The 12,860-nt window shown below is 36.7% G+C and overlaps 1 protein-coding gene across 1 annotated transcript; it reads left to right on the forward strand.

The window, feature by feature from the left end:
• The first annotated feature begins 6,456 nt into the window (after nucleotides 1-6,456).
• On the forward strand, nucleotides 6,457-9,428 carry LOC126634458 (uncharacterized). The gene is made up of 3 exons (XM_050304986.1): nucleotides 6,457-6,658; nucleotides 6,814-6,993; nucleotides 8,922-9,428. The coding sequence occupies exons 1-3, from the start codon at nucleotides 6,472-6,474 to the stop codon at nucleotides 9,215-9,217; spliced, it is 663 nt and encodes a 220-aa protein (XP_050160943.1). The 5' UTR covers nucleotides 6,457-6,471; the 3' UTR covers nucleotides 9,218-9,428.
• The last annotated feature ends 3,432 nt before the right edge of the window (nucleotides 9,429-12,860 follow it).

Raw genomic sequence — 12,860 nt, forward strand, 5'->3', positions numbered from 1 at the left:
TAAGAGGCACAAAATGTCCATACTTGAATAAACGATCCACCATGAGCCTTCTAGCTTCTCTCTTCCGTTCTTTTTCTTTTCTCTTTGTATCTCCTTTGATTCATAGGCAAAGCAGGAGCACCAAAAGCAAGTAGTGACAACTCCTAATGGAAGGACATGTATAGTGGGATGAGTAGGATGTGGTGGGTTGGCCATCCACACATTGAATGGCTTATAATATTATAACACTTCCCCTTGGATGGCCATAAGTCTTCGATTGACTCGTTAAAACCTTGATTTGTTTTTGGATGTTCCCCTGATGAGTAGTAACACATCTGTAGTACTTGTTGACTTTGCACAAGCTATTTCTTGAACTGGGCTGGAGGGCTTTCTGCTAGACTTGCATCAAAAGTCTGAATTTACTCCTTTTATTTGAAACAGAATTTGATTCAAGGGTGGTGGACACTTGATCTTGAATCGGACTTGTGATTTTTTCAAGGACCTTCGAGGCTTGATCTTGAATGAAATTGGACCATGAGGAGCTTCACGTGGCAAGTGATCTTCGACTTTTTCGGGGATGAATTAGCACGTGTTTGTTGTGCTTGTCTCCACATGCTTTAATGTATCATTTTCACTTGCCTTATCTGTTCCCATTGCAGAAGTGGTATTTTCCCTGGTTTTCCCCCATTCATGTGTGGCATCTTCTCTTGTAGGATTTGTCAACTGATGCAGGAGTGGAATGCAACCCTTGCATTTGAATGGTTCATCAATTCTTGGTGACTCATCCATGTGTGGCAGCTTCAGTGTAAATAGCCAACATCATGTCAACAGTTGAAGATGAGTACTCGAGAGCAATGCAAGGTAAACAACCAGGCAAAGGTTTCGGGCAGTTGGTTCCTTACCGGAAATTTGAGTGAAGGTTCTGACATATTGCTTTCTTTATCCTTATTTTTGTAGGTAAGAACAAGGACAAAGGAAAGGACATGGAGATTGCATGATATGAAATACTTTTGCTCTCGTCCCTGATGATATGAGATACTTTTGCTTTGGTATGACTTGTTTTGAAGAGGTATTCTCTGAGAGAAAGAAAACTGAGTATGTTGAGAGGTTTGGTTGCAGATGCATTTTCGAAGAGGATGAAGAATTTAGATACTTTTGCAGGTCTGCCTTGTTATGGAAGATAGAGGTCGACATATATAGGAATTTCTCAATAGCAGGTAGTGGTGTGGATGTGGCTTTGTCATCCACGCTTGTCGGCAATAGTGTTGTAGTTGGAATAGTAAGATTTACGTGTTTTCAACTTTGTCAGAGATTTTTGACAAAGTTGCATGCGATATCCGAAAAAGTTGAGATCGCATCTGAAAAATGCCAACGAACTTTATTCAGGAAAATCTGGCTTTTGAAATTCAGAGAGCTGTGCCTCTTCAATCTTTGAACAAGCGACTATGTTGCCTCTTCTTTTATATAGGTATTGATTGTATTCAAGTTTGCACACTTTGAAGATTTCCCGCTTGTGAAAATTGTCTCTGTTGTATTTATGAGATTTCATTATATCCAACCTTTTTCTTTCATCAATTTCTGAAAATGGCTTGCCCATCTAACATTTGCTTAGATTTGAGTCTTAGGACTAATATAGGCGAGCCGCATCAGGATAATATATGGCGCCCGTCTTTTTTATCTTCAAATGGTCCTCATACGATTGGGGACTCTGCGATGAAGAATGATCTAACTGCTACAGTGGTAACTAGGAATCTTTTCACTTCCAAGGATAACAGAATCCTTTCAAACCAATCTGATGAGTCGGCCGTTCAAGACTCCTAGGCTCTTAGTATTCAGTGTACGGGCTCTGTTTCTAATATGGGCCAACACCTACTTGCTCGAACTCACCAAGTTGAATCATTGATGGCTGAGGTGACAAGTCTTAAACAAGAGATTAAAGGGTTCAAGCATGAGAATAGAGTGTTACACATGCTTACAAATAATTACTCGACGAGCATGAAAAGAAAGCTCCACTAGCTACTGGAATCCGAATGTCGGACTCAAAATGACAATCAAGGGTTCAAGTCTTTTTTCCAAAGACACCCATTGTCTCAACCGTCTAGAGTTTCACCAAGTATTGAGGCTCCAAATAATCAACCTCTGGTGCCTCCCTCTTCTGGGGTACTTCCGAGTACTGAGGTTTCACATGAGTAACATTTGTGAAGGCTCCCTCATGTTTTCATGTGTATGTACATGTCTGTAATTTCTCGGAGATATTAATACATAAGCTTTATTTCATTCAATGTATTATGTCAAATACAATAAAGCATATACTTCACTAAGATGTGGTACTTCTTGGCCAAACATCCATTCATCTTTTCCTCACGAGGATGAATGATTTTTCTTAGTGTCTACATATTAATTAACTACTTGAGTGTTCAACTCATGATCTTCAATCCATATGATTCTTTAATATCATAAGCATCATAGATAAGATTCGTGTTGTCATATTGTTCGATCTGCAGCTCGAGACAATATTTCTCTCAACACTTTATAAACTTTTTAGATTCTTTAGGAGTCTCAACCTAATATTATCAACTCTTGCAAGACATTTTAGTATGTTACAACAATATTATAATGATTGTACTCACTAAGGCAATTTATACCATCCATTGATATTGAGTACATATTTTATGCTTTACCTTTCCAGGGCTTTCTTCAAGCAATCTGAATCCTTCAAGGATTTTCTACACTTCATGAGACATTTTCCTTTGGAATTTATACAGAGCAATTTGCTTCCATATATATTTGAGGGATTTACTTATGGAGATATGATGTGGGCGACTTATAACCCTTCATATATAATTCTCCATTCATATGAACTTGTTTACAAGAGTATAATTTCAAGTTTCAATTAGTAACATTATGTCATATCATGTGAGTATATTTCACTGTATTACAAATGCCCATATGTAACCTTCTAGGTTCAACATCTTTTGGCTATTTGTATTGTATTCAAGTATATAGGTATATTTTTCCACGTCTTACAAAATTGTAATGGAATTCCCTTTCTCCATCTTTGGCCAATAATTTTTCTTTTCACGAAAAAAAGAACGGGACTCAATATCAACACAGCTCATTTGATGAATTTAGTAGTTACTTGTAAAAACCAAAATTATCATTGGTTATCATCAATCTGTGATCCCATATTCTCATGTGCATGCGTATGCATACAAACTTTTCATTTCTTTGGATATCCATTGCCTCTTCAAGGGCATTATACTATCTCTTCCAGGATAGTTATAATTTAGAGAATGTGGATCATAACCTCCTCTGCAGTATTATAGAGCATGGATTTTAATCTTCACTTTTGGGAGTTGAGTCATTTTGGAACCTATACGTCTATCATGCTTCATGCATAAGACATCAACATTCCCATGTCCGTGGATTGTCTTTTTTGGGACGTATATCCATGCGGCGACTGTCATGCTTCTGACATGCAACAATTATGCTTCGAGAATGCAATAATTCAGTAGTGCCATATTCTTCTTCTTTCGAATGACTGAACATTTTGAGTATGAGAGTTTGCCATGCTTTAGGAGTGCAACAGATAACTCATTTACTGTTTCATTATTTTGTCCAACAGGGACATCAATTATTGTAGGCACATTTGCTACAAGTATATGTGATGTTATCACTTTTGTTGCATCATTAAATGCATCTGGCATTTGACTTGCATATCGTTGCATCATTTAATCATTCTCACTTCGTTTTTATATTGATTGCTTCATGAATCAAAATAAGACAAATTCTCTTCGTTCTTCTAAAACGATCTTTTCTCATCATTCTTCTGGAATGATATTTTCTCATCATTCTTCTGGAACGATGTTATTTTCTCCCCCTAACGGCGGGAAAACTATCTTATCAAAATCATAGTCTGCAAATCATACGGTAAATATATCCCTAGTCAAGGGTTCCAAATATTGAATGATAAATGGTGGATTAAATTCAACATAAATTCCCAGTTTGTATTGATGCCTTATTTTAGTACGTTGTGGCAATACTACAGGCACATAGATAACACAACCAAAAACTCGTAAATGTATAATGTTTGACTGGTACCTAAACACGAGTTGTACTGAGAAATATTGATGGTTGGCAACTGGTCTCAACCGAACTTAATAATGAATTATGTAAAATGGTATGTCCACATGTAGAAATCTTGCAATCTCGTTTTCATGAGCAGAGCGCGGGTAATCAATTTCATCCGCTTAATAAATGCTTCTGCTAAATCATTTTGAGTATGAACATGAGGAATATGGTGTTCAACATCAATGCCCAATGACATGCAATAATCATCAAAACTTTGAGATGTAAACTCTCCAGCAAATATGCATTATATCATCATTTACATAAATCAAGGAACTTCTAGTCCTTATTTAATAGCCTATGAATTGGGATTCTCATGGCCTTTATTACAATTAAGTTGTGGCACTTTGACTCTTCAAACTTAAGGTACTCATCAAGGAACTTCATGTCCAATCTTGAGGATCTAGAGACTTCATGTTGGATCTTTTTGCATGATGGAACTTCGGGTCCAATCATTTTATGTGATGAGGATCAAGAAACTTCAGGTTCTGATTTGATCAAGGAACTTCGTGTCCAGTATGTACTCATTGTAACAAAAAGAAGTATAATAAATAAATTAAAGCAATAGGTAGTAATTCCAGCCATGGTAAATAAATTGCTTTTAAGTAAATAAAGCTTGTGACAAGGTCTTTGATTTAGCACAATTCACATAACTATCAAAGCTTTAAAGCAAAGGGTAATAATTCTACCCACTGTAAATAAACAGAACTTGTGATAGGGCTTTAAACCAACACCATGCACATAAATATGCCAAAACAGAAAATGCAATAATTAAGTCCTCATCTTTTGTTTTTTGTTTTTTCTTGGTCTGCCACTTTCTTTTGTTTGATTCCTTTTATTTTTATTTTTATTTCACAGTTCTGAAGTCCTTTTAGTTATTCAGGAAGTAATAGTAACAATAAGTTCCAATTGGTGTTCCTCCTCGATGAGTTTTGAAAACATCGAAATGGTTCCCATAAGTTTTGGAGTCAAGAGTGTCTGCAACTTATGAGAAGATCAAACCGTTAGATTTAACTCAAATTTTAGTATGATATGGATAAGAGGATACCGAACAACTTTCGTGAAGGAACAATTTTGATCTAAGCTATCAAAATAGAGTTTTGGTACTCATAAGGTGCATGTCCAATTTTCTGCGGAAATTGGAAACTGGTTTGGTATTTTAGGCATCTGCGATGATCACACCGTTGGAATTTTTTGAAAATTTGATAGGTATTGGGCGGACGAACAACTTTGAAGAAGAACATATTTCAATTCGAGTTCTGCAAGTTGAAGTTATGAGGCTGTTTACATGGCTGTAAGATTCTACACGAATTTTTGAGTTTGTACTCTTTTGCTTCAGCAAAGGATGATATACAGTCATTCAACAATATATATATATATAGTTACTTTAAGAAAATTAATAGTACAGAGATTTTAGGATGAAATGAAAAGATTTTCTTATCTTGTGAGATTCCAGGCGACAGAGGTGAACATGATTTGTGGCGTTGTGCTTTCCACTAACACGAGAGCTTTTCGTGATGATAACGTGTTGTAAAATTGATGGTGTGTGCAGTGGAATAAATAAACAAGACACAAAATTTACGAGGTTTCTTTACAGTCAGTATGACTGGAGTACGTCCTCGCGGCAGTAGTGATGCTTTCATATATAATCTGAAATAATAAGATTACAAAGATAACTCTCTTTATTCTCTCCTCTCTTTTTTCTCTCTCTGCCATGAGCCTTCTGGCTTCTCTCTTTCGTTCTTTTCCTTTTTTCTATTCTCTTCTTATCTCCTTTGATTTATAGGCAAAGCAAGAGCACCAAAAGCAAGCAGTGGCAGCTCCTAGTGGAAGGACATGTAGAGTGGGATGAGTGGGATGTAGTGGGTTGGCCATCCACACTTTGAATGGCTTATAATATTATAACACTGCCATATATTTTTCGAAATTGGCGGAGGCTGGAGTAAACCGAAGGCTTCGTAGCCTCATAATTTTGGCATTGACACACGTAACAAGCAACGACAAATTGTTGGACATCCTTTTTTAGCCCTGACCATTTGAATGAGTGAGAAGTTCGCTTGTAGGTTCGTAGAACCCTTGAGTGACTTGCAATTGAAGTTAAGTGATTGAATTGATATCTCATGCACCCAAAATCCTCTGTGGTTTCTCTATGACCAGTTTTATTAAGTGACGCGTGTCCTTTTAACTTGCTATATTTTTAGTTTTTAATTTTTTTTATTGAAAAGATTAAATGAATGGACATGTATGACCCAACAATATAGGTCACAGACAAGCCATAAAGAATTTCAACCCAAATTCAAGACCGGGGCTGAGATTTCATATTTGATTTTGGGCTGGAATCGAAGCTCGGGAAACCGGAGCGTGATGAACCGGGCCCGGCCCAATCACGACCTGACTGCAAAAGTTAGGAAAGCAAACACCGGTGTAGATTGTGGAGTAGGCGAGGAAAAGGACTTCGGAAGTTTGGAGAGAAGAAAGGAAGGAATTTCGGACGTTCCAGCAACAATGATAGAAGATGGTCCCAAGCTCTACGCCAACAAACCCAAGAAAGGTAGAAGCCCAACTTCCCTGCCAATCATTTCTGCTTTTTTCTTAATCAGAAGCAGCTCTTTTCTCAACCGCTGTTGAAATCAGAATCTTGTTTGCTTTTTAATAATTGGGGTTTTGGAATCTTATTAGTCGCTTTCTGTGTTTTCGAATAAACAGCGCAGTTGAAACAGTTTCAGGATCAACACAAAGGGAAGGACTTTTCTTCGCCATCGCCATCGACAATGACGTCGGCTCAGTCTTCGTCTCCGCCGCCACCTCCGCCCCCGAAGGAGTCGTTTGTTCGGCGTTACAAGTTTCTCTGGCCTCTGCTCTTGACTGTCAATCTGGGCGTTGGAGGTGTATTTCCCTTTCTCTTTCCTTTTAAGTTGATTGAATAAATTGTTGGTTTTTTGTTTCTGCCAGCCTTTTGTAATCGTGGTATCTGTTTGTGAAAGAAAGTATGAGATACTGGTGGATTGGAAATGGATTTTAGTACCTCTTAATGCTTTTCTTGATGGCGGTTTTGTTCGATAAGTTGTTGATTAACTGCTAATGATTGACTCTGATTTCATTTGTTTGGTCAGAACCCAAACCCAATTGTTCCACATAAAAGAAGAGAAGAAAAACAGAGTGGGTTAGTTTATGAGCTCTTGAGCTCCTGTTTTAAGTTTGGTTTTAGAGGGAGAATTTCGACTTGTGGGTTCATTGCATTTGGCATCAGAGTAGTTTCCACCGTGTGGCCTGTAGGCTAGAGGATTAGAGTGCCTTGGGTATTATGTATGATTTGTGTTGTGAATCTGTGACTGAATACGAATGAGGACGTCTCGAAAGAGTAGAGTATTTTGGTGCAGCGTATGAATGCTTTGGCATTTTTTTTTTCTTGTCAGTAAGTTCTGTAGGGGTAAGTTCTGCCCTCTACCCTCTGGGGCCGCTGTGTTTTGTTTAAAATTTTAAATTTAATTATCATATCATCTAGAGGGAAAAACCCTTGAACGATTTTTCTGATCCAAGTTTGACTTTGAAAGAATGATCTCCTTAAAGGACATTAAGTGTACATACTGAGTAGGTAGTTAGGCCTGAAATGCTTCTATATGCTGAAGTCGTTGATGAGTAGTGCTGATTGGTTGTATGTTAATGTATATCTATGGGGAAGGGTAATGAGAGTTCAAAAGTCCTTTTAAAAGTAGTTTGGATGTCTAAATTTTGCTGTGTGTGATGCGGGTAAACAATTACAAATCCCAAAACATGTGATTGCTAATTACAATCAAAAGCTATTATGCTAATTAAATATAGTTGATTAGACAGATTGAATTTTATTTTCCCAGCATCCTACTTCCTGTAACAATCACAATTATTGTAATAAGACTGGGGAGCCTTCAAGAGAAGATCTCTAGATTCTCTACATTTGTTGGTAGTTGCTTGTGAATTGTAGGTGATGGAAATTGTATCAGCATGGACTTAAAATTACTTGGGTGACTTTTAAGCTTTTAACCAACTTCTTGAATACTACCCTCAGATGTACTACATGACAAGATGTAGTGATGAAGGGTAGTCTGTATTTACTTGGTATAAGCTACTGGTAATTACTTTTTGGTGTAAGTTTTATATGTTGAACTCTGTACATTCCCATTCGGTATGATTTTAGTAATGCTCAAATGGGACTGTGCATGCTGGTAAAGGGTCAAGGTGGAAATTTGAGAAAACTGATGGTTGCCCATGTGCACACAGCTCATATGAAGGATGTTTTTGTGATTTGCTACTGTAGTTCAACTTTTTTTGTTACTTGCAGTAACTGGTCAATACTGTAACTAGGGATGCTGATGAGTAAACTAAATCGAGGAAGTTGCCATTGAGCGTAGGTTGCAGTTCACATTTTTGTTTTAGAAGTGGTTCAGTTTAAAGACTTTATTCATTGGTGAGGGACCTGATGATATACCGAATGCAGCCATCTTTTTAACTGTATCAGCTTAGAATGTCTTCTTGCCAGATCGTAATCCCTGTTAACTTGAACCAGCTATTTACAGTCTGGCATTATCTGCTTCTTTTGCAACAGATTAGGGAAGAAGTTTTATGAATCGTTTTGAAACTGTAAAACTGGCTTTCCTTTAGTCTATCTGCCCGTGATTTATTTACACTTGCGTGTATGGACATGGGATGCATGGTAGAATGGAAAATACCTCACTAGGAATATGATTGCTTCAATACCTTATTTGCTTCTTTGTTGCATAATTATGGATCTTAATGCACTTCTATTTGGAGACTGATGTTTGGAATTACTTTTGTAGCTTACCTGTTTATGAGAACAAAGAAGAAAGACATAGAGGAAGACGTGACTACTACCGTTCCAACAACAGCTCAAACAACACCTACTACTGAGAAACCCCTACCTTCACCAAGCATCACAGAGCCTGTGAAATTGCGGGAACCAATCCCGGAGGATCAACAACGCCAACTTTTCAAGTGGATGCTGGAAGAGAAAAGAAAGGTTAAACCAAAAGATCCTGAAGAGAAGAAGCGCCTTGATGAGGAGAAAGCCATTCTTAAACAGTTTATCCGGGCAAAATCCCTTCCAAAAATCTAACTGTTACCAACAGAAATAGCCATTTCTCCTGATTGACTGGTTTACCACATTTCCTTTAGGATTGTTCCGGGAGTGGATCGTGTCTGCATAAATTTATGTGTCATTGTCAATTGAAAAAAGTTGTAAAATTCGTCGTTGTTGCTTTGTGTAATACAAGGAATATTGTTCTTTTGAATCAGTGAATATGTGGTGCTTTTGGACCTGGAATAAATCTTTGTTGCTGCTCTTGTCAATTTTTACCCAGCAGTGTGAGGTCTGGCTGAGACTCAAGTTTGCTAGCGCAACCGTGGGCCAACAGACTCGAGAAAACTTTCACATAATCTGAAACAGGAAAGGGCAATAAAGAAACCTTTCCGTTTGTGAAGATGGTGATTTTTATTTTAGCAAATTGTCGTTTATGCCTCTGAACTATCCCGTAATTGTTAATTTACTTCATAGATTACTTTCTCATTCATTTTACCCTTTATTTGAGTAAATTGACAATCACGTGATAGTTTGGGCTAAATCTTAATGCAAATTCTGTACACAACAAAAAATCCTAACGCAACCTAACTATGCCAATATTTAAAAAGAGAACCCTAGATCAAGAATCAAGCAAGCTTTTCTGGTGATTATGCTTAAATAATTATGTTTTGCCCTCCCTTTTTCTGATTGTGAAATTTAGGAATGGTGACAAACCCCATGAGTCTTTCCCTGTCATATCCGTTTGTCTCTGGCCTCTCTGCTGAGTAGCATTTCCAGAGGGAGAAAATATAGTTTAATTTTCATTTGTGTTCTGCACAACGTGTACTTGCACTGTCTTTTTAATCGCCCTAAGAAAGCTCGTGCACCACCTACTAGTAATTAGTCTAATAATATGTCTTTTTTCGCTGTTGGGAGAGGTCCTCAATTCGAGTCGTCTTCTCTGAAAGCATATGCACACTTATCAGAAAGAATATGGGCATTAATAAATAGAAATTGGTATACACACAACCTAGACTAATGCAAAAAATATAATATACGCTCCAAAGATCCCAAAACCCCATGGTTTGGAGAGGATAAACAAATATGGAAGAGGATCCTCTCTGGATCCACTTTGTGGGGATCCTAGCATCTTAACCGTTCATCGTATATCGTGTGATCAGTTTTTATCAGATATTATTTGTGTTTAATTATAAATAAAAAAAGTTAAATGATTTCTGACCACACAATACACGATAAATGATTAAGATGTGAGGATCATATCCCCACAAAATGGATCTGGGATCCAATTCCAACATATATATCCAAAATATTCTATTGGATTCTGAAGATTTAGTTGAAAGTCAACAAATGGGGCCGATTAAGAGCCGAATTATTTGATGAAATGATGATTTGTGTGACTAAAGTATTAATTAATTTACCTATAAAATGATGAGATCATCTAATTAAAGTATTAGATTATGTTTAAGAAAATCACAAGTTAGGTCAAGGAAATAAAGCAATGCTGCATCATAAAGGACATGGGGCAGTAACTAATTGTCCATTAATGTATTTGGATATTGATTGGAATTGTGTAATTGGGAAACCAGTTACTAGTTAAGTGATTAAGGATGATAAAGTAATGAATTAAGATTACAATAAGTTTTAAATTTTATTCCGTCCATCGTAACAAAGAAATTTAAAAAGTTGAAGGAAAAGTGTTTCGCTTATGCAACATCCTACTCCTTGAGTTGTGATCGAGTTACATGTTTTTAGGAAGTCCAAAGGCCTCCACTCTACTCCTTGAGGTCTTTAGTAAAGGTTTGAGGAAGAGTTGACGTCGAAATTGACGAGTTTCGAGGAGCCAATTTCAGGCCTTTTCTCGTCCATTTTTGGACTTCCAAAAGGTATAAACTGATTCTACACTTCATAAGCTTCATTTCCATATAAATTTTGTGAAAAATGGTTGAGAAATGATGAAGATATGAAGGTTTGAAAATTTTCCTAGAAACCGGCGAAATTTTTCAGTTTTCGACGAGTTTAGATGGCAGCGACTAGCGAGGACCACTAGAGAAGACGATGAAATATTCGGTCAACTCTGACGAAATATTCTAACGATGTCAAGTAACACTGTTAACTTCTGTTAAGGATTTAACGGAATATTCTTAACGGCCGTTAGGCCTCCGTCAGCCTCTGCCTGCGCATGGTGGTGCGTATGGCCGTGCCCTAGGCGGCACGTGAGGGCACGTTCGGCCTCCGATTTGCTTTTTGTAAATTTGTGTAGGTTTGTGACGTCGAGTAAATCAATTTCATATATTTAAACCCTAGGTTTGAGCAAACTATGGGGTTTTATTTAAGTTTCCGTATATGTGTTTTAATTAATTTAAAAATAGTTATTTCACCTATAGGGGAAACATATCCCGAGAACTTGAGGGGTCAGGCAAGGCTCATGGGTTACAATCCGACGACGTATTTGTGAGTGGGCAGTTTGTTTTTATACCTATATATAATTATAGTTTCCATGAATACATATTTACTTCATTTTTACGCTTATATTGCCAAGTATCGTTATTATGATATTAAATGTGATAAATGCTGCTATATGGTTGGAATATTATTGTCATAACATTCATACATATTTGTACATGCTCATCATTGCAGCACCCCGGTGTTAGTACTCGCCCAAAGGCCAGGGCCAGTCCTTCACGTGTATGTTCACATTCGCACCGTTCGCTCGCCTTAGATCCAAGTTAGGTGCCATTCCTGTCGTACATATTGCATTAGGCAATTCCGAATCGTATGTGACCGTGCTTCGGCACTAGCCTTCACGTGATCGTAGTACTACAACGTATTGATTACAACCAGTCCTGTTCATGTCAGAAATTATCTGTACGAACTGGTGTGTAGACCCGGCAGTTTCTGATACAACACGGTGACAAGACACGAAAATGACGGGTTTCGGGTCAACACGATAACTAATCGGGTCATTATCGGGTGACCCGTTATGAACTCGTTAATAACGGGTTCTTAACAGGTATACACGCGGGTAACATGTGGGTAACCTGTTTCGACTCGTTAAGAAAAAAATTATTTTAATAATTTTAAAGTTTAATTACTAAAAGATTTATTATAAAATACAATAGCCAAATTAATATATACAATATATTCTATATTAAATATATAGTTTTGTATTATTATTCTATATAAGTTAAAAAAAAAAGTTTTAGTCATTATTTATTTTTATTATGAGAGTTCCTTATTATCATTACTAGGATAAATTTTACTTAACATGTTGTTGTCCAAAATTAAAATAAACTGGTATAGTATTTGTATAGGTAAGAACTAATAAGACATACATACAAGTATGAAAAATATGAAAGAATATATAAACACTTGTGATTCATCGTTATTCCTCCACGAGTAGATAGTGCTTACACTTATATTATCGTTTAGATTTTTAAAATTCTCCAAACCCTCATGAATAATGTTTTTTATTTAAGGGCAAAATTAATAAAATTAATAATAATGATTGTAGAAGTGTAAAAAATGTAAAAAAAAAATTAAATATACAATCACTCATAGTGACAAGCTTTACAACTTTCATGAAGGGGTCAGCTTCAAAATCCAACACTATAATCCATAAACCTTAAATTTATATTTAACCGTCGATTGTCATTTACGCTTTATTCTTCTTACTAAATTT

This window comes from Malus sylvestris, chromosome 9, assembly GCF_916048215.2.
Source record: "Malus sylvestris chromosome 9, drMalSylv7.2, whole genome shotgun sequence".
In the NCBI taxonomy this organism is placed as follows: Eukaryota; Viridiplantae; Streptophyta; class Magnoliopsida; order Rosales; family Rosaceae; genus Malus; species Malus sylvestris.

What these genes read in the sequence shown, in the direction of transcription:
- LOC126634458 (XM_050304986.1), top strand. Translation starts at nt 6,472, where the DNA reads ATGAACCGGGCCCGGCCCAATCACGACCTGACTGCAAAAGTTAGGAAA. An exon ending in CGCCAACAAACCCAAGAAAG is followed by an intron (nt 6,659 to 6,813) that starts GTAGAAGCCCAA and finishes TCGAATAAACAG; the next exon opens with CGCAGTTGAAACAGTTTCAG. An exon ending in TGTCAATCTGGGCGTTGGAG is followed by an intron (nt 6,994 to 8,921) that starts GTGTATTTCCCT and finishes TTACTTTTGTAG; the next exon opens with CTTACCTGTTTATGAGAACA.